This window comes from Crocuta crocuta, unplaced genomic scaffold (assembly GCF_008692635.1).
Source record: "Crocuta crocuta isolate KB4526 unplaced genomic scaffold, BGI_CrCroc_1.0 scaffold377, whole genome shotgun sequence".
Lineage (NCBI taxonomy): Eukaryota > Metazoa > Chordata > Mammalia > Carnivora > Hyaenidae > Crocuta > Crocuta crocuta.
The window spans coordinates 733461-759035 of record NW_027528209.1 but is presented as its reverse complement, the minus strand read 5'-3'; the positions used below and the strand labels follow the sequence as shown (position 1 = coordinate 759035).

Sequence of the window (25575 nt, the reverse complement as noted above, 5' to 3'; positions counted from 1 at the left end):
GAATCAAGAGTTCAATGAACATTTCCCTGGATCAGAGGAAACAGGGAACTGTACATTATCTCAGAAAGAGCAGGGATGGGAAGGAGTCCAATTTTTCTTGAGACTCAAGAGTTGCCTGAAATGACCACCTGAAATCTCTGCTCCTGGGTTAATAATAGACCTAACTGTGAAGTTCAAAATCTTCTTGGGGGCTGGGGTGGTGGGAGTGGGGGCAAAGAAAATGGAGGAAAAACAGGAACAGTTGGCTTAGGAATTTTCTCGAGATAAAAAAGCCGGCCCTGATGAGGGGCAGCCCACTTGTGACTCTGCTTGACTGGCATGTGTGACACGGCCCCCCGGTGTGTCTGTGCACACGCACGCAGCTGCTCGCTAAAAGCAGAGCGCTTGCCCACCACGGCACGGTCATGTGCGTGCCACCAAAGCTCCCAGCTGGCTTCCTGGAACCAGCCAGCCGTAGGACAATTCCAGGTTTTCTTGTTTCTTCTCCTCCCTGACTTTTTCTCCTTCCCTCCATACCCCCGTCTCTCTCAAAAGGATCTAAGTCCTGTAACACTGTTGCTGGGAGGAAGGGCTTTACTTGGCGACTTTTGGCTTACAGGATCGTTGGTGAACAATCAGTCTGTCTGGCAGGAAGGTCCGCCCACAAATATTACAGGGAACCAAGTGGCTCAGGGCGCTCGTCCAAGCAGCTTCGTTTAAGGCATCGAGATCATAGAAACCTTTGGCTGGAAAGTTAGAGGAAAAAAAAAAAAAAAGAAGGAAAGGAAGAAAAAAGGAACAACAAAGAAAGAAAATAAGAAGAAAATGGTAAAAATGGATCTGTTTTTATTATGGAGCGCCATACTCTACTTTTTATGGAAAATATTTTCAGGAAATACCTGTTGACTGAGGCTTTTAAACAAATCATACTTCTCTTGCCAAACAGAAAAAAAAAAAAAAAACACACTGCAAGTCAGCTCTGAAGCAGAGACTTTTCACTTGTTGGATTTCAAAAAGGGGAAGACATTGTTTTATGTGTTATGATATGCATTCTTCACTAATTATTAACATCTTTGCTTACACATGATTATCTTGCAAATATAACTTTTGGCCTTCTTTCAATGGACTCTAAGTATAAACTTACAAAGGGAAAAGAACATGTATTTGTATTTTCCTCGTCTGTAATCCTTCAGTGGAATGTTTTTAAAGGCCAACACTGAGAGTTCGGGGTGAATTTAGGATGAATGATATCCTAAAAATTGATCATCTCTTCATGGTCATAAACTTGGAGATTCTTTAAATAATTCAACGAAAGAATGCAAACAGAATAGTTAATCTGATGAGAAGAAGTGTCCTTAAGAAAACAACAAAGACATCTGAGAGACGTATAATCTTCATTGACAGAGCCCAGGAAAAAAGGCATATGGCTTTATTTTACAGCAACAGTGTGGGATTTAGCTTTGATAAACCTTATTTAAATAGAATGACTTTAGTACGTTAAATTGACTGTGTCCTAGAATCGCCCCAAATAGCACCCCCTCCCCTAAACATAGCCAGGTACTCAAACATAAATTACATACTTAAAAGAATCATTTTCACAGAATATATTTCTACATTAAAGCCCAGGCAATTCTCCTACGACTTCTTCCTAATGTTTCACACAACCATAGTGAACTTTAGAATCCTTCCTGCTACTCCTCATGTTCCTTATTTTACTCCATGAAAAATTAAACCCCAGCACAACCTAGTATTTCTCCTTTAGACAAACCAAGTACCACTCTATATGCAGGATCTGAATTTTGAGAGCCTTGAAGACGGTTGGAAAAAAATGGCACTGACTTTCTCCTTACTCATGACTCTTCCTATGGATACAAAAATTCCAGAGCATTCATGGAGTCTCTCTGGGGAAGATTAATAACGTTGCTAAAAGTTTTTGAGTAGGGCTTTGACTTTGGATCTGGAAGAACGGTTATTTGGACTTCATGACCACAGGAAGTCCATGGGATGGAAACAAGAAAGGGGATTCCCTCTGCCTAGAGAGGCAGGATGCCTTCAGAAATAGAAACAACATGGAGCCAAGAGGAAAGTTACAGAAGAAGGGTGGTTACCAGGCCTACCTTTTCCATCTGTGGACAATAACTAATGAACCCTGGAGGGCCTTCAAGCCAGTCATTACTCTCTGCTCTTCTAGATTTGTGATAATTATGTTCAAGCAGAGAGACTGATAAGGTCAGAAGTGAAGAAAACAATTTTTTTTTTGACACCACAGAGAATTTCTGGGAAGAGAGTTCCAATGAGATAAGCAATATCCTTGTGGACAAATGCTCTCATTTCAATGGATGGATGGATGTGTTCATCTGGGGCTCTTGACCCACTTGTATGAAGGGTCTTCCCCTTGGCAAGGACTGTGAATAAACGGGTTCTAGTAGCCTCTAGAACTTTATCATGACCTAGATTCCACTCCATGGGTTGTTCTAAAACTCTCTTGGGCCACAATTTCTAACAAGAGGGCTTTGGACTAATCGATCTAAATGACTTCTGGGGTACCCAATGGCTACACAGATCTATGGTTACATATGGAAGATTAGTGGGTTGAATGATACATTTCTTAAAACCAAGAATGGTTTTCCCTTGAGGGGAATGAGGGGATCCATTGAGAAAATGACAATGGGAGAAATCAGAGGAGCAAGTCTGAGTTTGTGTGGCAAACAATCTCTGGACAACTTTGTTCTCGCCCCAAATGAGCAAGCATAAGGCTCTCTGGGGAGGCCACACGTGGAAATTTATCAAGTTTCATTTAGTCTGTGCAGGGCTTTACAATGTACTAATAGCAAAATTTGAAAGCCCTGGGAATTGCATACAGATTTCTAGATTTCCAAATTCTTTTCTATTGTCAGAAACTATGCCCACACTAGGCAACATTTCTTCATGGCAACAGCAGGAAGCGGGTAGCCCCTGCCTCCTTTGGAGAGAGTCGGTAATTCTCCAGCTCCCCATGGTCCTCAACTTCCCTCTTGTCACCCATGGGTCAGTTTACTTAGTTTTGTACCCCAGCTAGTGGACCCTGCACATTTTGAGTTTGGTACCCTGCTCTGTGAACGCGAAGACACATTCCTATTTGAAAACATGTCTCCAGATGCCCTGATTTTTGAAGCTTCATGTTTTTTAAATATTACATTTGATAATACAGGAAAGTAACTTCTGGGAAACACAAGAAATTCTAGTGAGTCCCTCTCCTTGCACGGTTTTGCCAGAAATAGTGTCTTTACATCTCAGCATCTGAAGGCACTTTGGTCAGGCATTCTAAAACTGCTTTTCTTATTTCATTCTAATGAAGACAGTAAATGTTGCTGATTTCAGTTGTCTGAATAAGTGAGAAAGGAATTCCTCTTCTCTTAAAATTTCAGAGAGAAAATTCTCCCCATAGGCAGTCAAGTCTTTTTTCTTTTTTAAACTTACCAGTAATGGTCCTGACTTCTGGTTTCTTAGGCTCGGATCTCCTTAACTCTTTAGGCAACAAGTTGTTTTCATTATGCCATTTTTTCAGACATTGTGGCTCATGTATGGCAATAGATTTTGTTCCATATTCACGGCCACAAATGTAGCAGATGATGGTTGGTGGACGCCTTATCATTGTTGGCTACAAGTAATATAAAATATCTGTTAGATAAAGTTCAGGTGTAGGAATTATACTTTAAAATTATAGTACATTCAAACTAGCTAGACAGTCACATGGTGTTTGGTTTTTGGCTTTTAATTCCAACCAGTCAGGTAAATTGAACTTTTTTTTGGCATTTTAGAGAATAAACCATGCCATCTGAGTGATCGGGGCGGGAGTGAGGATGTGGGTTTGGGAGGACGGTAGGAAATAAAGAAGAACTAACCGGAATTCTACAAATTGGTTTTTCTTATAAAATGTGTTTTCTCATCTAATAATTATTGATTAATTATCTGCTGGCTATTCTCCATGTTAGGAGACTACAGAAATAAATCAGGTATGAGTCATCTTTTCAGTAACATCAGGCTCTACTATGCCAATATGCCTGAGAATTAAAGTTTTAAGTGCATTGGAGAGTTTAGAACAGACATTGTGTACCCTCCCACATCCCAGGACACATGGACAACTTCCTCCAGCAGGCAGGCACCTGTGACTCTCAGGCCTTTTTGACCTGGTCTAGGCTCCACCCATAGGCAGGGCAGCTAATCAGTCATAAGCAGAAGTTGTTGGATACATAGCCACTTCCTCACTGAGGCAGATTCCATGCAGTGTTCCGGAGCACCCGTGGGATAGCACCTCAGGTGCTCATTCATGCACTGTGTAGACTTCCTTCTTTTCCTTGTCTCTCCTCTCGCTCCTTTCCTGGGGCTTCCTGGGATCACCTCCCAAATACACTACTTGAACTCAAATCCTTTTCTTAGCATTTGTTTCAGGGAGAACTAAATCTAAGAAAGAGTTAAGGATAAAACAGAATAGGATGTTTCTGCTTCTGTCCAGGGTATAGAAGGTTACAAGAAACATGACTCCCACTTAAACAATTAGAACAAATCAGATAGCTTACAGAACCATCATGACAGTCCATTGGAGACTCACAGTGGCAAGGTAAGTTTTGAACTAGAAGGAATGGCTAAGTTTGAGAGTGGATCAGCACAACCAATACCTCCCAGGCTCCAACTTTCCAAGAATATGAGCCAACGGTTGTCTGACACAGAGAAAAGGCAGTACAGGAGAGCATGAACCCTGCTAAGGGGCAGGTGTGCAGGAACGGTCTACAATAACGCTCCCATCCATAAGGTCTCACATCCAGTAACAGAGGGTGACAGTCTAACACTGGAGAGAGGTAGGACTGTTGAGAGAAATCTTCACCAGTTCAAGAATGCAGGGCCTGCCTGAATCTGAAGGTAGAGCTGGAGAATTTGGCCTTGCACTGGGCCATAAGAAGAGTCTACTGCTGATGGAGGTATGGGTACTAAGGAGAAAGGGAGCAGTAAGAAGGACTCCCTGTGTGTTGCAAGCAGGAAGGGTCCACAGCCATCTAAGGGTGCAGCAGGTGAATAGGGAAGAGCCTTTGGCTCCAGGCTTTATATTAAGTACGAAACAGGAGTAGCTTACCACTGGGGGAATTTAAAGACTATGGTGCCTTGAACTTAACTAAAACAAGGACTAAACATTGGAAATAGATTGTCATAGAATTCTCAGATTTTTATTAATTTTTAAACATAGAATATAGTATACTAAAGATGCAGATTTTATTCTCTACAGTCGTCACAAAGTGCAAAGACACACAAAGAGGCTGAATGAAAAATTCAACAGGGGAGACAGAATATTTTTTAAAAATGGTAAGTTAACCACTTGCCAAAGAAAAAGAGCAAAGGAGGAATAGAAGACCAATCAAGCAACCAACAAACAGGAAAAAGGGTAGGAGGAACAAATAGAATTAAAACACCAAGGTGATAGACTTAAATTCAAACATATCAATAACTGCAGCAAATATAAATGGACTAAAGAACATAATTAAAAGGCAAGGATTGACAAACTAGATTAAAAAAAAAAAAAAACCATAGATGGGGCACCTGGGTGGCTCAGTCAGTTAAGCATCCAACTTTGGTCCAGGTCATGATCTCACATTTCATGGGTTCAAGCCGTGTGTTGATTTCTGTTCTGATGGCTCAGAGCCTGGAGCCTGCTTCAGATTCTGTGTCTCCCTCTCTCTCTACCCCTCCCCTGTTTGCACTCTGTCTCTCTATCTCTCTCAAAAATAAATAATAAACATTAAAAACAAACAAAAAACTATAGACAAAAACCAACTCTATGTTGTTTACAAGAAACACATTTTATGAATAAAGACACAAACGGATGACAAGCAAAAGGATGGGGAAGAAGTTTCATGTAAACACTAAGCAAAAGAAAACTAGTATGGCTATATCAGTAACATGCCAAACGAAGTGCAGAAATTGGAAGTCTTTCTTCCAGTTGAGAAAATCAGGGAAAGCCTGAAGGAAGTAACATTGGAAGAATGGGTAGAATTTGGATCACAAGAAGATTTTGGAGATGGGAAACAGCATGAGCAAAGCCTTGGGGTGAGGAACCTGAAGGCGAGTACAGAGAACAGCAACTATATAAAATATTTATATTAATAATAACAAATGGTTGTCTGGTGTTCAGTGTAGCCTTCAACTAAAATCAGATAGTTTGGCTGCAGCCATGCTAGGAAGAACGATGAATACCATGCTAAGATCTGGGTTTTGTTTTGTAAATGAAGCTGTTAAGCAGGGGAATGCCCTATAATTGCACTTCAAGAAGATTAGTCAGGCAATAATGTATCTCAAAGGGTGATCTTGTCAGCATATACCTTTGAGTATCCATGGCCCTGGGGGTAGGAAATCATGGATCCAAGAGAATATCATTGGTGATGTCACTTGCAGAAAGTGGGAAACCTGGAAAGGCAGGTTGGGGGAGAAGAAAAAATGGCTTCTGTTCAGGACCTGTTGCATTTGATATACTAGTAGAATTTAAATGTAAGTCCAGCCAAAACAGGAAAGAGAGACCTGTCGTTCAGAATTAATGGTTTTCAGAGCTATGCACACAGAGATGTTTAAAACCATGAAAACTCTAGGAAAGGAGTATACAGAGAATACATGGAGGCAAAGCCTTGAGGGAATATCTACAGCAAAGAGATTGGGCATGGGAAATCACAGCCAAAAAAGATTTCAATTTTGCAGTTAAAGAAACAGGTCATGGAAACCAAAGAGTCCATTCAGAATTCTGCAAACACTTGTGGTTTCTAGAAAGGTGGCATCCTCAGCTCTGTCCAATGCCACCATGAGTAATGGGCGGGGCGGAAGGGGGGTTGAGGAAGGTCACTAGATTTATGCCAGTGACTTTTGGGAGTTTAGTTTCAATGGAGGGATAAGAATAAAAACTAAACTATTACAAGTTAAAGATTAGGTCAAGGAAAACAGAAACAGACATTCAGAAAGTTTGCAGAAAGGAAATGTGAGAGATGAGTAGAGTTGACGGAGTGTTTTGTTGTTGTTTTAGGGGTAGCAGTGTCTCAGGCAGAGAGAGCCGGTGAGGGCTAAGAGAAGAGGAAAAATACGAGAACAGGGTTCTCAGACAAAGCAGGAGAAGGTGGGATCTGGGAGGTGATGGAGATGTTAGCCTCTGAGGACAGGGAGAGAAGACGATATAGAGATGGGCCGTCAAGAAGAAAGGCACAAGGGGCACCTGGGTGACTCAGTTGGTTAAGCATCAGACTCCTGATTGCAGCTCAGGTCATGATCTCACGATTCGTGGGCTTGAGCCCTGTGTTGAGCCCTGTGTTGTGAGCTGTGCTCACAGCTCAGAGCCTGCCTGGGATTCTCTCTCTCTCTCTTCCTTTCTCTACCTCTCCCTTTCTCTCTCTCTCTCTCTCTCTCTCTCAAAATACATAAGTTTTTAAAAAAAGAGAAACATAAGCAAACTTCCCATAAGATGAATTTAGTCTTCTAAGTGTGAGGCAAATCATTTTCAGAGAATGAAGGGATTCAGATTCTGGGAAGCACAACAGCAAAAATTACTGACATTTTTTGCAAAAAAAAAATCTGGAATTCTCTGGGCACTGCAAAGAATGTGATACCCATTCAATTAGGGAAGAGTACTCACCAAATAATGGAAAGACCCGGTTAAGCTGAGCTGCAAGAAATTTCGGTGGAATGAAATGACCGTTTCCAGTACGTTCATAAGTAGCCCTAGGTGGCATGAAAGCGAAAACAAATTGAGTTGGTGTGTGGTTGCCTTTCCCCAAAGGAATAATCACAGTAAAAATGAATAAATCAGGGTAATAAATTAGGATAGAATGTGTATTTTAGAATCAGCCAGCTTTTCACTCAGGCTATTGGGGGTTATGCCTGTAGTGTAAAGAGATAGAGCAAAATCAAAATAAGAAGGAAACACATTTCTGGTTTCTGCATATCTGAGCCAGTGTTACAGATTCTGGAGGAGTGAGGCCTCTAGTACCCACCAAGCAAAATGGACAATGGAGTCACTCCTGATAGATGTTTTTCAAAACAAGCACGTTGTTTGGTAGAGGGGAGGCAGTGGGGGATGGGCAAAATAAGGTACAGGGGATTAAGAGGCACAAACTTCCAGTTATACAATAAATAAGTCATGGAAGTGAAAAGTGCAGATAGGGAATATAGTTAGTAATACTGTAAGCATGTTGCGTTGTGGCAGACGGTAACTACACTTATCGGTGTGAGCACTGAGGAGACCCAGAACTGTCAGATCACTGTGTTGTACACCTGAAACGAATATAACATTGTCTGTCGACTCTACTTTAATAATTAAAGAAGTGTAATTATTTGTTTGTTTGTTTTTATTTACTTTTAATTTTTTAATGCTTATTTTTAGAGAGAGAGAGAGACAGAGCATGGACAGGGGAGGGGCAGAGACAGAGGGAGACACTGAATGCAAAGCAGTCTCCAGACTCTGAGCTGTCAGCACAGAGCCCAACGCTGGGGCTTGAACTCACAACCGTGAGATCATGACGTGAGCCGAAGTCAGATGCTTAACCGACTGAGCCACCCAGGTGCCCCAGAAGTGTAATTTTTTAAAATCACATTATTTGAGGTAGAATATTTTTCTCCTATTAGCTCTATACTGAATTATGCCAATACATTACCTTCATCAAAAGATGGCTAACTAGTTTTTAGCCTTCTTTTTTATTAGTCATGTGACAGGGCCTAAGGCCTGCAAAGTGACTTTAAAAATATTTGAGGAATTTGAGACCTAAGAGAAAGGATAAAGGAGAAGCAATGATTTTCCAAATACCCAAAAGTTCCTTACTGTTTTTCATATGTTCATTTACTTGAAGGTTAATTAAATACAGCTTTTGTAGTTTAAAATGAGAAGTTCGTCTCTTTACTTTGAGAATAATGAATATTAATATTCCATATGGGACGTATGAGCCAAACCCAGTATTTAACCAAGCATATAAGCAAAATAAATGGCACGGGTCATTAATGAAGACATTCATGTCACATTGTCAGAAGGTTTCTTTTGGAAGGAAAAAGGAAAAGAAAGCAGGCAGACGCGGAAGCCAGAAGACACGCACAAAATAACTTAAAGGGAGGTGGGAGAAAATTAATACCATAGAAGGGCTAAGATGTTCTATATTATATTTTCCAAAGCTTGCTCCATGCTCTATATTTGTGGTTGAACTGCATTTGAACCTGCAATGCACTCCATATTCTTGGGTTTTAAACATTTTACTCCTAAGCCTGCTCTGGGGAAGCAAAAGCAACCCAGACACAGCTGAAGAGAAAAATGCATCCCCCGGGGCGAGGACCGGAGATAAGAGAACCTTTTTTATTTTTCATTAATTTCACGATTGTCAGTCTGCAACTTGCAAAGAAGGCTGAACCGTCTCTATCTTGCCTTCATGGCCATAGCCACGGCCACGGGTTTGCTCTTCAGCCTCTTTCTCTGGTGTTTTGAGATAGATGTGGGTGTGGGGAAGGTGGAGAGGGAAAACAGGGAAGAGGAAAAACAGGGAGGAGAGGCCCTCGGCCCTGCAGGAAGGGCAGAATGCCCTTCTTGGCTAAGGAGCTAACGTGATAGGACACAGCAGAGAGAGGAGGCAGGGCAGGCAGGGAGGCGTGCCCTGTGTGCAGAGCTATCTATACCTGGGACCTTGCCAGGGCCATGGATTCCGGGAAACTGTAATCAAAGGAAGGCAAAGAGGAAGCCGATAAGTCTTAAGTTTCCGCAGAGCAAAGGGTTAGATCAACAGTTTTTTCTGTCCACATTTCAGATATTTTGGGGGTGAGGCGTTACTTTTTTAACATCAAGGTAAAAGATTTTTTGAGAACTTCATCTCTGAATCTACTTAAGCGCTCTTTCAGGTGTGAACTCTTTTAGGGTCACCTAAATGCCCCCCTCCCTGAAGGCTGTTAGAGCTCACCACAATTTTGCTTTGGCTTCCTACTTTCCTGGGAAAGTCTACCCCAGGCTGTGTACGGACAGAGGCGCTTGAATACTTCAGGGGAAACTTTCAGATGTGTGTATTTCTTTTAACTTGAATCCGCTAACTTTCATATGTTTCCAATCATTTTGCTGGCCACTACCGGCATTATCATTTTATTTTCCACGCATTTTTTTCCTCCTTTTTGTTAATGTCTTTTCTCTGTAGGGAACACTTCATGTTCGATCTTTCAGGCCAGGACTGTGCAAGGCAAAGGAAAGCGGACATTTAACAACTTTTCTCCTAGTCTGCGTAGGTGACCGGTCATCCATCTACTCGCTTTTACAATTTAAAATAAAGGGCTGTCACAGCAAGGGTTGGCAAGGATGTGGAGAAAGGAGAACCTTCTTGCACGGCCGGTGGGAATGCAAACTGGTACAGCCGCTGTGGAAAACAGTATGGAGGTGCCGCAAAAAAGTTAAAAATAGAACTACCATGTGATCCAGGAATCTCACTGCTGGGTATTTACCTCCAAAAGACAGAAACACTAATTCAAAGAGACACATGCACCTCTATGTTTAGAGCAGCATTATATACGATAGCCAAATTATGGAAGCAGTCCAAGCATTCATCAATAGATAAATTGATAAAGATATGGTATATATAGATACAATGGAGTATTATTCAGCCATAAAAAAGGACAAGATCTTGCCATTTTCAACAACATGGATGGAGGTAGAGAGTATAATAAGTCAGTCAGAGAGAGACAAATACCATGTGATTTCACTCATATGTGGAATTTAAGAAACAAACCAAAAGTGTAAGAGGAAAAAAGATAGAGAAGCAAGCCAAGAAACAGACTCTTTTTACAAAAATGTTTTTATTTATTTTTGAGAGATAGAATATGAGTCAGGGAGGGGATGAGAGGGAGAGGGAGACACAGAATTTGAACCAGGCCCCAGGCTGTGAGCTGAGCACAGAGCCTGATGCGGGGNAACGGTTACCAAAGGGGAGGTGGGGGGGGGGGCTGGGGGAAATAGATGATGGGGATTAAGGAGGGCACTTGTGATGATCACTGGGTGATGTACAGAAGTGTTGAATCACTATATTGTTACTAGTAAACACTGTACATTAAATATACTGGAATGGAATGGAATGGAAAATAAAATAATAAAATAAAATAAAATAAAAATAGCTGTAATACCACCATCTAAGTAATGGAAACAGAATAAGGACCACAAAGGAGAGAGTGTTTGGGTTTTAAGCAAGATATTGATACAAGAAGAATAGAAATAGTTCCTGGGATCCTAAAAGAGGATACCTACTTCAGTAGCTTCAGACAGCTCTCCATGACCTTCCTGACAGCTCAGGCTGAAAGGAAACCTCAGATACATACACTGGTAAGTGTATAAGCCATGTAGCTCATAGAAGGGGGCATAACAACTGGTTGAAGGGGAAAAACATTTCTAACATAGTGTTATTACACGAATCTTAATGGAAGAGATACTGAAAAGTAAAATCAAAGTCATTACGAGGAGGTTTACTAAAGACCAGAAACACTCTACATCTGGGAACTTCTTATATTAATCCCATAATGACAATTAAGTAGTAATAACATGAAATCACAGTTGTGTCATATTTCTTACTTCTAGGATATTTAGGGGAAAAGAATCCAGCAATAAAGCTGTTTGTAGATTTGTGATGAAATTGAAATTAGTAATATTTGATGGGCAATAGAAATTAGTAATATCTGACTTTTATGGTCATCTTTCCAGAAAACACACATGTATGCAGACTTATGGATATGATTTTGAATGATTGCTGGACTCCCTAAAACCTATCCGTTAATCCCAGGAAGTGAGCTGTTGGATCTTCAGTCAGAGCCAACTTTTTTTTCCCCCCAAATAGATGCTCCTTTGTGTAAGGAGCCATTTGGCACCAATTAAATACCTCCCCAAAAAGTGCTGAATTGAAGCAAGAACTTAGGAAATAAGCCACCTCTGGCTTTATGGTGATCTTAGGTTCTACTTCACCTAAAACAGTATGATTCCTGTTGTTTTGACTAAGTGTTAAAAGCTCCTTCTTGTATTCTCTAAGGTGTCCCCATTTAATCAACAAATTATAAAATCACTCTGTTTCTGATATCTTCTGGAAAATATTATTTAATAAAACATAAGCAATCAAGGGGTGCCTGGGAGGCTTAGTGCGTGGAGAATCTGACTATTGATTTTGGCTCAGGTCAGGATCTCATGGTTCATGAGTTTGAGTCCCCCGTTGGGCTCTGTGCTGACAGATTGGAGCCTGCTTGGGATTCTCTCTCTCTCTCTCTCTCTCTCTCTCTCTCTCCCTGTCTGCTCCTCCCCAACTTCCACTTATGTACTCTCGCTTATAAAGAAATACACTTTAAAGAATAGTAAAATAAAAGAAAATATAAACAATCAAGGGACGACACAACCAGAAAAGCTCCAAAATATTGAAGCCATGACTCTAAGACTGGTTATGGATTCAGTAAAGCACAGAGCTAAAGCAAAATGACCCAGAAATTGTGGGTTCGAGAGAATATAAAAAGAACATACTTCCACCTATGAAAATACTTTACTTACCAAAACTTGCCAAGGGAAGGAGGGGGACAAAGATATAAGTGATACTAAATTCTTCACTTTAGTGGCAAACAGTCACTTTAAAACAGTATAGCGGTGCCTGGGTGGTTCGGTCAGTTGGGTGTCCAACTTTGGCTCAGGTCACGACCTCACGGTCCAAGGGTTCAAGCCTGTTTCAGATTCTATGTCTCCCTCTCTCTCTCTGCCCCTCCCCTGCTCAAAGTCTGTCTCTCCCTCTCTCAAAAATAAATAAACATTAAAAAAAAATTTTTTTTTACAGTGTAAGATTACAGTGTAAGATTAAGACGTGGAGTTAACTTTGTTTTCAAATCTCCTGATAACTTATCTTGGTTTTGCAATTGTAGTGGATCCTTTAAAATCAAATATTCTTTAAGTAAAGAAATCTTATTCTAAAGTTCAACAATATCATCACTTTTCTCTTGTTTTCTTTTGTCAAGTTCAAGTAAAATTAAATACAATATTTCTGTTTTTGCCCTTATAATATCTGTATGAATAGCTTGTACATGATGATCTGAGTCCTATGAAAACATCTGTATCCTTATTTATTTATATATGCTGTGCACAGAGAAAGATGTCTGGAATGATAGTCACTTAGTCGAACTCAAAGGAGCTTGGGGTAATTTTTATGCCAATCTTTATACTTTCCCAATGGCTTGAATTTTTATAATGAGCTTGTGTCATTTTTATAAGAATAATAAAATAATGAAAAGAATGTCAACTCCGGGATCAAAACTTAAGTTGGAATTAGGTAATAAAATCAGCCCTAAAATGAAAAATCAAGTGGAGCTCAAATCACTTTCTGGAAGTTCTTTAAGTAACCAATAAAAAATGATAATCAAGGCCGTATAGATAATATAGTCTTGTGTTGTAACCAATTAGTAATTGGAACTAGAACTAAGTTAGAAATGGATATAGTTTTGCAAAGCATAAAATGAAAGTATAATACAAAATGAAAATATTTACAGTATCTTAAATTACATTATTCCAAAAATACCATTTTATATTGTCAACTGTTTACAGTTGAACATACATCAGTATATGCGTATATGATGCAACTTAACTGAAGCCCTAGAATTCTGCGCCATTATTTAAATTTTTTAAAATGTTTATTTATTTTTGAGAGAGAGAGACAGTGAGAGGCAGGGAGGGACAGAGAGAGAGGGAGACATAGAATCTGAAACAGGCTCCAGGCTCTGAGCTGTCAGCACATAGCCTAATGCGGGGCTCAATTCCACGAACTGTGAGATCATGACCTGAGTTGACATCGGACGCTTAACCAACGGAGCCACCCAGGCACCCCTCTGCTCCATTATTTAAAAAGCATTAGAAAAGACCTGAGGAAAAAATTCTGAAGACAAGATTTAGCATGAAATTGTTTCCACTTTAAGGTAACCTAAATACAGCTTTTCCAGATATTTTAATGTTATTCAGGCTCATTTCTCTGGCTTGGTTGCATTAGCCAAAATATGCATTCAGAAATAACTAAATGGGACCATACCGTATCAGCCATCTTATGCTGAGAAGTGTCAACTTAAGAAATAATTTGGGGGACAAATGGAGCAAACCATCCCCTGGGTCCTGTGTTGCCCATTTGTGGCCAGACTGAGAAATCAACATATAGTTTTCAGCCTCCCAGCAGCCCCCTTTCTTCTCTGCACTCGACTATGTATGTTTTGTGCAGACTTGGCCTGTCTGATGTGGCATCAGGAATTTCGTGGTTCTCCATGACTGTAGAATAAAGGCCAAATGCTTCGTGTTGACTTCATTCGTGCCCACCTTAGCCCCATGAAGCAGGTCTCCTAGCCACACGCCCCCTACTCTGGACCCAAGCCAGAGCCCACAGTACTCAACGTTGCTACGTCCATGACTTTTTTCTTCTTTTATTGCTTGCTTTTATTGCTTTTTCCAGCAATAACTCTTTAAACCGAGGATAGCATCTTCCCCATGCCGGAGGTCACTGGGCACACCAAGCCTTAGCTTTCCTTAGTAATGGGGACCAACACAGCAAGTACTCATTCAAATAGAAGGCAAATTTTGTAAGTGTTGTGGTCAATGGAGACCCACAGGGGCCTGCAGGAGGGTGGCAAAGAAGCATTTTGACCGGAAGTCAGTCAAATGGGCTGTTGAACAGGTAGGAAGGAACATGACCTACTCAGTTGTTTAATATTAGTGCTGCAAGTTAACGGGCAGGCCTTAAAGTCAATCACGAAGACTGATTCGAGAAAGCATGGAAGGAGCAGTCTGTTCAGTACAGGTGGGCAATCCTTGAGAATGCCAAGGTTGGCTCTTCAAAGTGTCTTGCCACCTTCCCACCTTGGCCCTGACCCCAGACTCCACCTTCCTGTCATTAGAAGCTGGCTGTGCCTCAGGTGCTGGGTAGCGATATGACAGAAGGTACTGGCCAGTACTTTCTTTCCCAGGACATCAGCCAGAGCTACGGCACTGGGTTGTTAGGGGCATCAGGCAGAGAGAGGGCAACAAAAACAGTAACGAAAAGGGTCTTGATCGGATTGATATCTGAGTGTAAGGGGGAGGACCTTATACCTTTGAGACGGAATCAGATCCAGGAATGGCCCAGACGGGGCACTTCATAATTTTCAACTAGTAAAACATCTTGATCTCTTTCTTGTTGAAGAAATACAAACTGGGTCTGCTTGCACTGAAGTAGCCCGCACTCTTTTAAGTGACGATAAAAACTCTAACACACCTGGAAATATCCATGAATAGGTAAAGCATAGTAATGCCATTCAATGGACTGTTACTCAGCATTAAAAAAAAAAAGTGGGGCACGGGGGTGCTCAGTTGGTTAGGCATCCGACTTTGGACTCAGGTCATGATCTCATGGTTTGTGAGTTCGGGCCCTTCTTGTCAGGCTCTGTGCTGACAGTTCAAAGCCTGGAGCCTGCTTTGGATTTTGTGTCTCCTTCTCTCTCTGCCCCTCCCCCAGTTGCACTTGGTCTCTCTCTCTTTCTCAAAAATAAGTAAACTATTAAAAAATAAAACAAAAAACTACCGCTACTTGTGCCAACACAGATAACGCACAGAATCATTATGCTGATAGAAGGCAGACACGAAAAAGTCCATTACTGCCTGATTCCAGTGGGAGAAAATCCACACTAGGCTGTAGAGCTTAAAAATGAAATCAGAATTAGGGCGCCTGAGCAGTTCAGTTGGTTGGGCATTTGACTTCACCTCAGGTCATGATCTCACAGCTTGTGAGTTCCAGCCCGGCGTCAGGCTCTGTGCTGACAGCTAAGGGCCTGGAGCCTGCGTCAGATTCTGTGTCTCCCTCTCTCTCTCTGTCCCTCTCCCGCTTGCCCTCTGTCTCTCAAAATAAAATAAAGACATTAAATTTTTTTTTTAAAAACTGAAATCAGGGGTTGTCTGGAGGTGGAAGGAAGAACATGAGGTATAAAGACTCTTTGGGGATGTTGAAGATGCTCTGTATCTTTTTTAAAGTTTATTCATTTATTTTTGAGAGAGAGAGAGAGGGGGAGAGAAAGAATGAGCTGGCAGAGGGGCAGGGGTCAGAGAAAGAAGAACAGAGAGGATCCCAAGTAGGCTCCACACTGTCAGTGCAGAACCTGACGCAGGGCTCAAATCCACTAACAGCGCGATTGTGACCTGAGCTGAAATCAAGAGTCAGACGCTCAATGGACTGAGCCACCCAGGCACCCCAAAGAGGTCCTTCCTTTATCTTGATTATGGTGGTGATATAACAGGTATATAAACTGAAAACTCACTGATTCGCACACATTTAACAAATGCAGTTTCTTGTTTGTATATCATTCCTCGGCACAGCCGGTTAAAAACCTCTCATGCAGACCCCAGTTTCGGCGAGTATTTTGCGTTGCCGTGATTCCAAGTCAGCAGCACACATTGTCAGAGGAAATTGCAGAATCAAATAATGGCTTTTAAGGTGACTTGTGCCAGGCTCTAGAGACTATTGTTAAGCCATCTAGATTCTAAACCCTTTAATTTGTCTCCCGAGAAATTCTTGAAAAAAGAAAAAAAATCAATACCATAGAAAAAAACGGAAAAAAACAAAAAGGGACTGGAGAGAATTACAAATTGTTTCATTGAGGTTTTTTTTCCCCAGGACATCAAATTTTTTTTGGCCAGAGACAAAGCACCAGGTGGCAACACCATTCACAAACAATTTCATCCAGAGAAGTCCAGTTCTAGATTGCTGGGGCCTAGCCCTGGGGCAGATGAAGAGTTCAAAAGCCAAGGCTATGCCTCTGTGCCCATGTGCCTGGCATCTGGTCTGTTTGAAATAATACTAGCACCAGTTTCTCATCTTTCTGCAAGAGGGACTTCAGAGTCCTTTAGTGTGAGTGTGAGTGTGAGTGTGAGTGTGTGTGTGTGTGTGCGTGTGTATGAATGTGTGCACAAAAGATACCGGTCAGGTCAGTCACTTTCCTCAGTTGATGTGAGGGATATCAAAAGGGTCCCTTGCCTCAAACCATCGCATTCCTTTACATTTCCTCAGCTTTGTCCTTGCCTTCCCTCCAGCCCTCAGTTATCCTCCTGAAGCTCATTCCGCTCAAGAGGAACGAGAGAGTGTGAGGAAAGAGAGAGTGTGCCGAGCGCTTTGGTTCTAGAAGGGTCACAAGTACAATTAGCGATCTGCTACTGGGGGGCAGAGGAAGCCTCCCACATTTGCACACTGGGAGGCAGTAGTTTGCTAGATTTATCTGCTGTCATGGAAGAACTTAGCTGGTTCTTTTTGAGAAGGTCATTTCCATGGGGCTGTGTCCAAGCGACCATATCAACTGGAAAAGATGTCTTTTTACTTCCAAATATGTATGTAAACGAAATGCCTGCCTTTCGCCTCCAAGTAACACGCTTCACACACTACTTGGAAATGAAACCAAAAATGCTGAAAGCGTAATTGTCCTTTTTTTTTTTTTTTTTAAGGGTGCATCATAACATCTCTGCATCAAAACAGCCATATATCTTGTGCTCACTGGGGGCCGCTCGTTAACCTGAGTCAGAGAGGAAGCAAGGAAGTCAGGGTTGAGAACATCTTGAAAAAAGAAGCCATCCCTGTTGGCCTAAGCCATGACTTTGATGAGTACATGAGAACAAGGTGCCCCACCTGAAGACACTTTCAAACCATCTGGTTGTGATCCATAATTGGTAATGATTTTTGCAAAGATGCAAAACTAAAAAGTGATGGCCGTGTGAGCGATACACATGACAGTCCTTCCTATCTCAGGACTTGGCCTTGGACCATTCTCAAGTCCAACATATGGGTCGACCATATGTTGATGTCTCCTTTATTTCTCAGAGTGTAACGAACACAGTATGGCCAGTCTGTAAATATCTGGGTTGAATCTGATTGTTTCTAACTTCACAAACCCAGTAGAGCAATGAGATTCCCAGTAAAGCAATGAGATTCTAAATATTGATACTGGGGCACCTGGGTGGCTCAGTCGGCTAAGTGTCTGACTTCAGCTCAGGTCAGAATCTCATGGCTTTTGAGTTCGAGCCCCGTGTTGGGCTCTGTGCTGACAGCTCAGAGCCTGGGGCCTGCTTCAGATTCTGTGTCTCCTTCAGATTCTGTGTTTCCTTCTCTCTCTGCCAGTCTCTCTAAAAAATAAACATTAAAATAATTAAAAAAATATATTGATACTGAAGTTGCATTGTGAGCGGACACCATTAAAAGCACAGCTCAGGCTTTTGGAAGGTTGAGATGTACCCTAAGCGAAAATGCATGTGGAGGAACGGGCTGTCCATCAGGAGGTGATTCAGTGTAGCCCATATGGTGTTGCTCAGGAAGAATCTTCTGGTTACAGGCCATGTACCAGGCACCATGCTAGGTACAGAACTTAAGACTTGGGTCCTAAGAGTTGGGATGACCATACTTAACTCCCCACCATTATTTGGGAAGTATTTTTTCACTTTTTCCACAGCTCCCTTGGAAAGTAGGGCAGGTGGGCAGATGCCTATGTGGCACGCACAGAGCCCACACCAAGAAGCAAGGACAGGGTGACGAAGGAACCCAATGAGTGTAGGAAACATTTCCTCACCTCTCCACCCATTGATATATTTAAACTCAGACTGTAAGTTCTGAAAACTATGCTCCAGGCTGAGAAAATTCTCTAGAATCCTGCACTTTTTGTGGCCTTGTAAAAGTCTTAGAATGTTTGGCGCCTGGATGTTTGACCCACAAGAATGGTGTCATTGTTCTGGGGATCCCCATGGGTAATCCAAATAGATGGTGGCAGCTGGGGGCAGTTACCCTGTGCTCAGACACGAAGTGTGCATGTTAATCATCCACACACACAACTGTCACACAACTATATGTGTTCCTTCCTGGGTCCTTCATGACTCAGGCTGTCCCCTTCACAGCATCTCACCCAGGCTGCCCCCAGAACTATCTCCCCACTGACTCATACTCTGGATCCCAGATTGGAAAGTGTTGGACCAATGACCATGCCACCCAACAGACAGGCATGTTTTACTTGACCAGCATAACGTCCTTAAAAGTTTTAAATGTGGGGCTCCTGGGTGTCTCAGTTGGTTAAGCATCTGACTTCGGCTTAGGTCATGATCTCGTGGTTTGTGGGTTCGAGCCCCACGTTTGGGCTCTGTGTTGACAGCTCAGAGCCTGGAGCCTGTCTTCGGATTCTGTGTCTCCCTCTCTCTCTGACACTCTTCTGCTCATGCTCTCTCTCTCTCTCTCTTAAAAATAAATAGAACATTTATAAAAAAAAAGTTTTAAATGTGACGTCTTTAGGTGGGACTTAGTGTCCATAATGCCGCAGACTCCATTGCTCTCTATTGCCCTACAGGCAGCCTGCCCGCCCATGAAAGCACCTGAACTTGTGACTCTGAATTGCTATTTCCCCCTAACTCTCCCCAGTAAGAGGTATNTGCGAGATCATGACCTAAGCAAAAGTTGGACGCTTAACCGACTAAGCCACCCAGGCGCCCCATTATATCTCATTTCTAAGAAATGAGCTGTACTTGTGGTCAACTGGCATTAATGTGCCAGGGGCTAAAGAGGGTTTGTGACCAATCTAGGAAATCTTTGCCTTTTAGCTGGGCTGTCCTCCAGAGTCAGTGCTTTGAGTCAAAGGAGTGAATCTCAGACTGTGGAATTAAAAACTCACCATGGGGCACCTGGGTGGCTCAGTCGGTTGAACTCCTGGTTTCACCTCAGTCCATGATCTCACAGTTTGTGAGTTCGAGCCTCGAGTCGGGCTCTGGGCGGACACTGCCGGCAACCTGCTTGGCATTCTCTTTGTCCCTCTCTCTGTGCCCCTCCCCCACTTGCTCTCTCTCAAAAATAAATAAACAGTGAAAGAAAAATAAAAACTCGCAAGGTAGCAGGGAGGTGTTTTAGCAAAACGGGGTACAGTGACCATGAATGGATGGTCACACTCAAAATTCCCTCCTTTCTTTGAATTTAAGCACTGAGTCATGAAACACGTCCTTAGGCCTTAAGAAGCTCCTGTATTAAGAGGTGAGATTGGTTTCCAAGGGTCCATGGTAACCGTGCACACAGTAACTATGCTGGAGGTTTTTTCTGCTTCCCCTACTCCTGATGGCTGTCTGTCTGTCAAACCTCCGGTCTGAGGGACTGTGGGGCACTTTGGATGGCTCTTATTCCACTGACAGAGCTCCTCTCTCTGCATGACAAAATTCAACATGAAGAAATTGGGCCGTCACTGCTGTTTTAGATTTTCCACACTCCTGATTCCTTCCATTAGGGCCAAATAATTGAAATGTCTGTGGTAAGTGCACAAAGGCAGCAAGTTGGGATGGGGAAATAAGAGGGAAAGTTTTTCTCCTCTGCACTTGAGGAGAAAAGAATAAAATCTCTTTCAGAAATCCCTGTGAATATTCCAGGGATGCCTGGGTAGCTCAGTGGTTCGAGTGTCTCACTTCGGCTCAGGTCATGATCTCACAGTTCATGAGTTGGAGCCCCGCATCGGGCCCTGTGCTGACAGCTCGGAGCCTGGAGCCTGCTTTGGATTCTGTGTCTCCCTCTCTCTCTGCACCCTCCCACCTCCCGCTTGCTCTCTCTCTCTTTCAAAAATTAAGTTAAAAAAAAGCTAAAAAAAGAGAAATCTTTGTGACTATTTTAATATTGGAAATATCTGACCAAGTAGCAGCTAATAATTACTCAGCACTTTCTAAATGCCAAGCCTTGTACTAACTGCATAACATGCTTTAATGGGTAGTAATTCTCATTATAATCCCCTGGGCAAGACTCAGTGTCCCCATTTTGCAAACCAGGAAAATGAGGCACAGAGCAGCAGTTAGGCAAGTAGTAAGCCTTGTTTTCACTCAGATAGTAGATCTTTTGCCACAGCTGCTGTGAAGGGGCAAGAAGGAGCTGACTAGGAATAATTTCTCAGAAAACATCCCAGGTCCTTGGCAAGAGATCTTTCATTCCAACCCCTCATAGTGGAGGGACTAAAGCTGAAGAAGTTTAGTAATTTGCTAATATATTTGTGACTTTGTCGCCCACCTGTCATCTGATTCCAGGTCTGTCTGATTCCACTGGGTAGGGTTTGAGAGAAACCAGCAAAATGCCTAGGTCTGTTCTCTCAACTGCCTCAAATGTTCATTTCTTTGAGATGAATGCTTCCTTCCCCCAAATCCTCTTTCAAAATACGTATAGTCCCTTGGGGCTCCTGGGTGGCTCTGTCGTTTGAGCCTCCAACTTTGGCTTAGGTCATGATCTCATTGTTTGTGGGTTTGAGCCCCGCGTTGGGCTCTGTGCTGACAGCTCAGAGCCTGGAGCCTGTCTTCGTATCCTGTGTGTGTGTTTCTCTCTCTTTGCCCCTCCCCAACTCATGCGCGCTCTCTCTCTCTCTCTTTCTCTCAAAAGTAAATAAAAACATTTTTTAAAAAATTACAAACAGCCCCACGGAAGAGATTTTCCCAGAAAGGATCTTATCAGAATCTCCCAATCCCCTTCCAACAGTATCAAGGGGTGGGGGTTAGCTGCCAAACACAGGGAACACAAGGTGCTAAAAAGGCAAACAAGATCAGAATACGAGACCACGTCACCAGAGACTCATTTCCCAAAGTCAGAATTTTGCCTGAGGGCACTTAAAGCATAATTTCAACAAGCTTGACTAGCCTGGATGTGTATTAACTCAGTTTCCATTCCACCCCGGCATGTCACACACATGCAGACGAAGTATAAATAGCGTTTTCATACACAGGAGTAACTGCGTAGCTCAATCTCAAGCCTCAGCAATCATAGTTTGATTGTCTAGAAACCACTGGTATTTCACATTTACTTCTGGTGTTTTCAAATAAGTCTACCCAAATGTCACATCTGGAAGGATCGTTGTTTGAAATTGAATTGTTTTTGGAAATTACTGGATGCCACGTTAAGGAATTTTCCAATCCAGCCTGTGTATTGGCCAACTATTAGACTCTGTTACTCATGATTTGGAGTTTTGTTTCGCTTCTCAGAACGATAAGAAAGACTTGGCCAATCATTTAGAAATGTTGTTAACATTCAAGTATTTTCGTGTACCTAAGTTTTTAAAAATAAACTACTAGGGAGTGAGGGCCTGAGTGGCTCAGTCAGTTAAGGGTCTTACTTCAGCTCAGGTCATGATCTCAATGCTCATGAGTTCAAACCCCACATCGGGCTCTGTGCTGACAGCTAGCTCAGAGCCTGGAGCCTGCTTTGGATTCTGTATCTCCCTCTCTTTCTGACTATTCCCTGCTCACCTGCCTCTCTCTCTCTCTCTCAGAAATAAATTTAAAAACATTTTAAAAATAAAAAAAAAGAATAAATTCCAAATGTCGGGAGTCTCTGCTCCTGAAAGGAATATAGTTTCTTGGCTAAAGCTTTTTGGGTTTTTTGTTGTTTTGTTTTGTTTTTAACTCTCACATTTGAGATAAAAGTGCTTTTCCCCCTGACTCTTTAGAAGGTTGGAAGGTGAGGTATATGGTTATTATTGATATTGATATTGATATATGATATTCCCAAATTCTTAAGAATGATTTTCCTTGAAGGAGCGCCTGGGTGGCTCAGTAGTTTAAGCATCCAACTTTTGATTTCAGCTCAGGTCATGATCTCATGGTTCAGGAGATTGAGATCCACGTTGGGCTCTGCATTAACAACACGGAGCCTACTTGGGATTCTCTCTCTCCCTCCATCTCTCTCTCTTTCCTTCTCTCTCAATAAATAATAAATAAACATTAAAAAAAGAATGACTTTCCCTGAAGAAAATGGATGGAGGATGTCCCTGGTGTTTTGTTCTTATGTTCCTTGTTTTGGCACAAGGACTGACCCTCCTGGTCAGATGGCTTTCAGGTCATAGGTAAAATGAAGCTTCAAGGGAGCAATGGAGGCAAGATAAAAAAAACCCCACAAACTAAGAAAACCACTCAGTTTTTCCAGCGTTTATAGAGAGAAAAAGAAGCCAAGCATAGCTACTATTTGACCTGGTACTCAGAAGTTGAGTTAATCGGCCTGATTGGTCTTAAGCTTATATGCTAAAGGACCCTCAGCTCTGAGGGAGGGCCAAAAAAGAATATCAGAATATTGATAAATTAAAATATTGGAAACTTACTGAATTTCTGGGTGTATTAGGCCCTTCTTCCATTCATAGGACACTTCTTCATGTAAGACAACCTCATAGAGGTAAAAATTTGAAAGAGGAATGGATGTAAGTAGGAGTTGAATTACAAAATATGAAAGGAAAGTAAGAGATAGAATCCTATAAGGCATGTGGGTGGCTCAGTTGGTTAAACATCTGACTTTGGCTCAGGTCATGATCTCACAGTTCGTGAGTTTGAGCCCCGCATTGGGCGCTGTGCTGAGAGCTCAGAGCCTGGAGTCTGCTTCGGATTCTGTGTCTCCCTCTCTCTCTGCCCCTCCCTGGTTTACTCTGTATCTCTCTCTCTCTCAAAAAATAAATAAACATTAAAAAAGAGAGAGAGAGTCCTAAGTCAGACCCTCTTGAAACTCCACCTATTTATAGGGCTGAACCATATGATACTAAGCAGTAAGAGTCTGTTCACAGGACAATCGCCTCTGTTTCCATAACAACTTCTTTAAGGTTATATTACATTGCCTCAGTGAAGTTCTAAGACTCTTGGGAGAGATCCTAGTTGTTGAGCTTAGAATTTGGATTTCTAAGAACTATGTACATCCATTTTGTCATTATGCAGACATTTACTAAGTATTTACAACTAGAAACCATGGACATCTATTTGGGTTGGAAGCAGAGAGATGGAAGCCAATAGGGAGAAGCAAGGATATGAAGATGTATGAAATTATGTAAACTGGATTAATCTTTTGAAGTGTGTGTCATGTTGTAGCTTTTTCATTTATCATATGTGATACTTTCCTCTCATAGACTTTATAGTTAGTATTTCTATTTCTAGAGGGGCAGAAAGCCACATATTGGAACACCAATGCAATGATGACCTAGTTTTGTTTTGGTCTTTGGGCTGTGGGAGAGGTAGCTCTATTATGGGCTCTCTAGTCACATATATAATCATAATTTGAGGATTGTTTTAAAAATAATTATGGGGGCACTTGGGTGGCTCAGTCAGTTAAGTGTCCAACTTTGGTTCAGGTCATGATCTCATGGTTCATGGGTTTGAGCCCCTCATCGGGCTCTGTGCTGACAACTCAGCACAACTCAGCAGCCTGGAGCCTGCTTCAGATTCTATGTCTCCCTCTCTCTCTGCCCCTGCCCCACTCAATCTCTCTCAAAATAAATAAACATTAAAAAAATAAAAAATATATAACTATGTTTGACCATAATTCGTACCAAAGAGCATGACTCTTCACATTTCTGTATTAGGAAGTGAGACATCAGTTTCACCGGTGATGCTGTTACTTGAAAATTTGTCTCTCCCCCCCCACCCCCCACTCAATACACACATAGTCCACCCATGCGGCACCCGTGCGTGCACACACACACACACACACAGATTCATTAGTCCTGGCTTCTAGAACCAAGAGTGCAGAAGAAAACTGGTCTGGTTACCTTACAGTTGTTCTTTGTACACCTGAGGGCCAGGGGATCCTAGAATGGTTGTCTGATATGCAGGCATGGTTGGCACCAAGGAAAGATGAAGAAATGGCACATGGGGTTGGACATCAGTAGTCCAGCTGACCACATCATCAGGGGGCAGTTTGTGAGGTCGACAATGGATTCCATGGCATCAGTACAGCCCAGGAGGTGAACTACGGCCCCTGAAGAGAACCATAGGGGTACGAATCCCCAGAAGGATCCCAATGAATGTTTTATCTACTGCCTGCTAAGACTTCTGAGTCATTCTTGTGCTCGGGAATCAGAGAGGCAAATGGTTCCAGGAGCCTTAGTCTTGATGTTAGAAACCCAGTCTAGCTCAAGGCATGAAGGCACAAAGAACTAAGCAGTCTCTTCAAATTAACCTTGTTCTCCCAATGCCGCACTTTCCCATCTGATAGACTTAATAACTTTGACTGGTATTTCATTAAAAAAAAAAAAAAAAAAGATGAGATATAAGTGAACAGATTGTAGTTACCTCAGGTCCCCACCAGCAGTCTACAAACTTGCTTGATCCGCACTCAACCTCCTTCAGACATTCACAAGCACCTCCTCCTGAAATCCTGCCCTCCCAGGTGTTACTGGGGTCCCACTGTGTGTTTCTTCTTCAGGCTTCCCCCTTGTCCCTGTCCCCCGCCTCTCCTGTTTCTTCAGCCTCCATCACTCCATGAGGCCATGATCCTAAACATTCAAATATGGTCTGGACACTCCCATCTTTTAAGGAAACCTCTCTTAACCCAACATCCCTATTTCTAGTCCACCCAAGATTTCTTTCCTGGTCTTCAGGGCCAAGCTTCTCAACACACACCCTGCTGTCACTGGTTCTAGGTAGTTTTGCCTTCAACAGCTTTTGCAAGCATGTTTGCTGCATGGCTAATTGGCCATAAGGCACTTTTGCCATGAAAATTGACATAACAAAAAATAAAAGGCAGACAGTAAAAAGGACACACTGAAACATAAAAATGTGACTACATTATTAATTTCTTCCTTCATTAAGAGAGGTAC

General features: G+C 42.1%; 2 protein-coding genes across 2 annotated transcripts in view; both read right to left on the bottom strand.

Annotated features, from left to right (window-relative positions):
- Positions 1-555: 555 nt before the first annotated feature.
- ZNF475 (zinc finger protein 475) lies at positions 556-24658 on the bottom strand. The gene is made up of 3 exons (XM_077753008.1): positions 24526-24658; positions 3439-3619; positions 556-725 (listed from the first exon to the last, which is right to left on the bottom strand). Exons 2-3 carry the CDS (start codon positions 3611-3613, stop codon positions 574-576), a joined length of 327 nt encoding a protein of 108 aa, XP_077609134.1. The 5' UTR covers positions 3614-3619; positions 24526-24658; the 3' UTR covers positions 556-573.
- The window catches only part of ZNF474 (zinc finger protein 474), a 68890-nt gene continuing 50952 nt past the window's right edge, over positions 7638-25575 (bottom strand). The window contains exon 6 of the mRNA XM_077753007.1: positions 7638-7707. Within this exon, the coding sequence (XP_077609133.1) occupies positions 7696-7707 (12 nt within the window). The 3' untranslated portion in view covers positions 7638-7695. The remainder of the gene's footprint in view (positions 7708-25575) is intronic.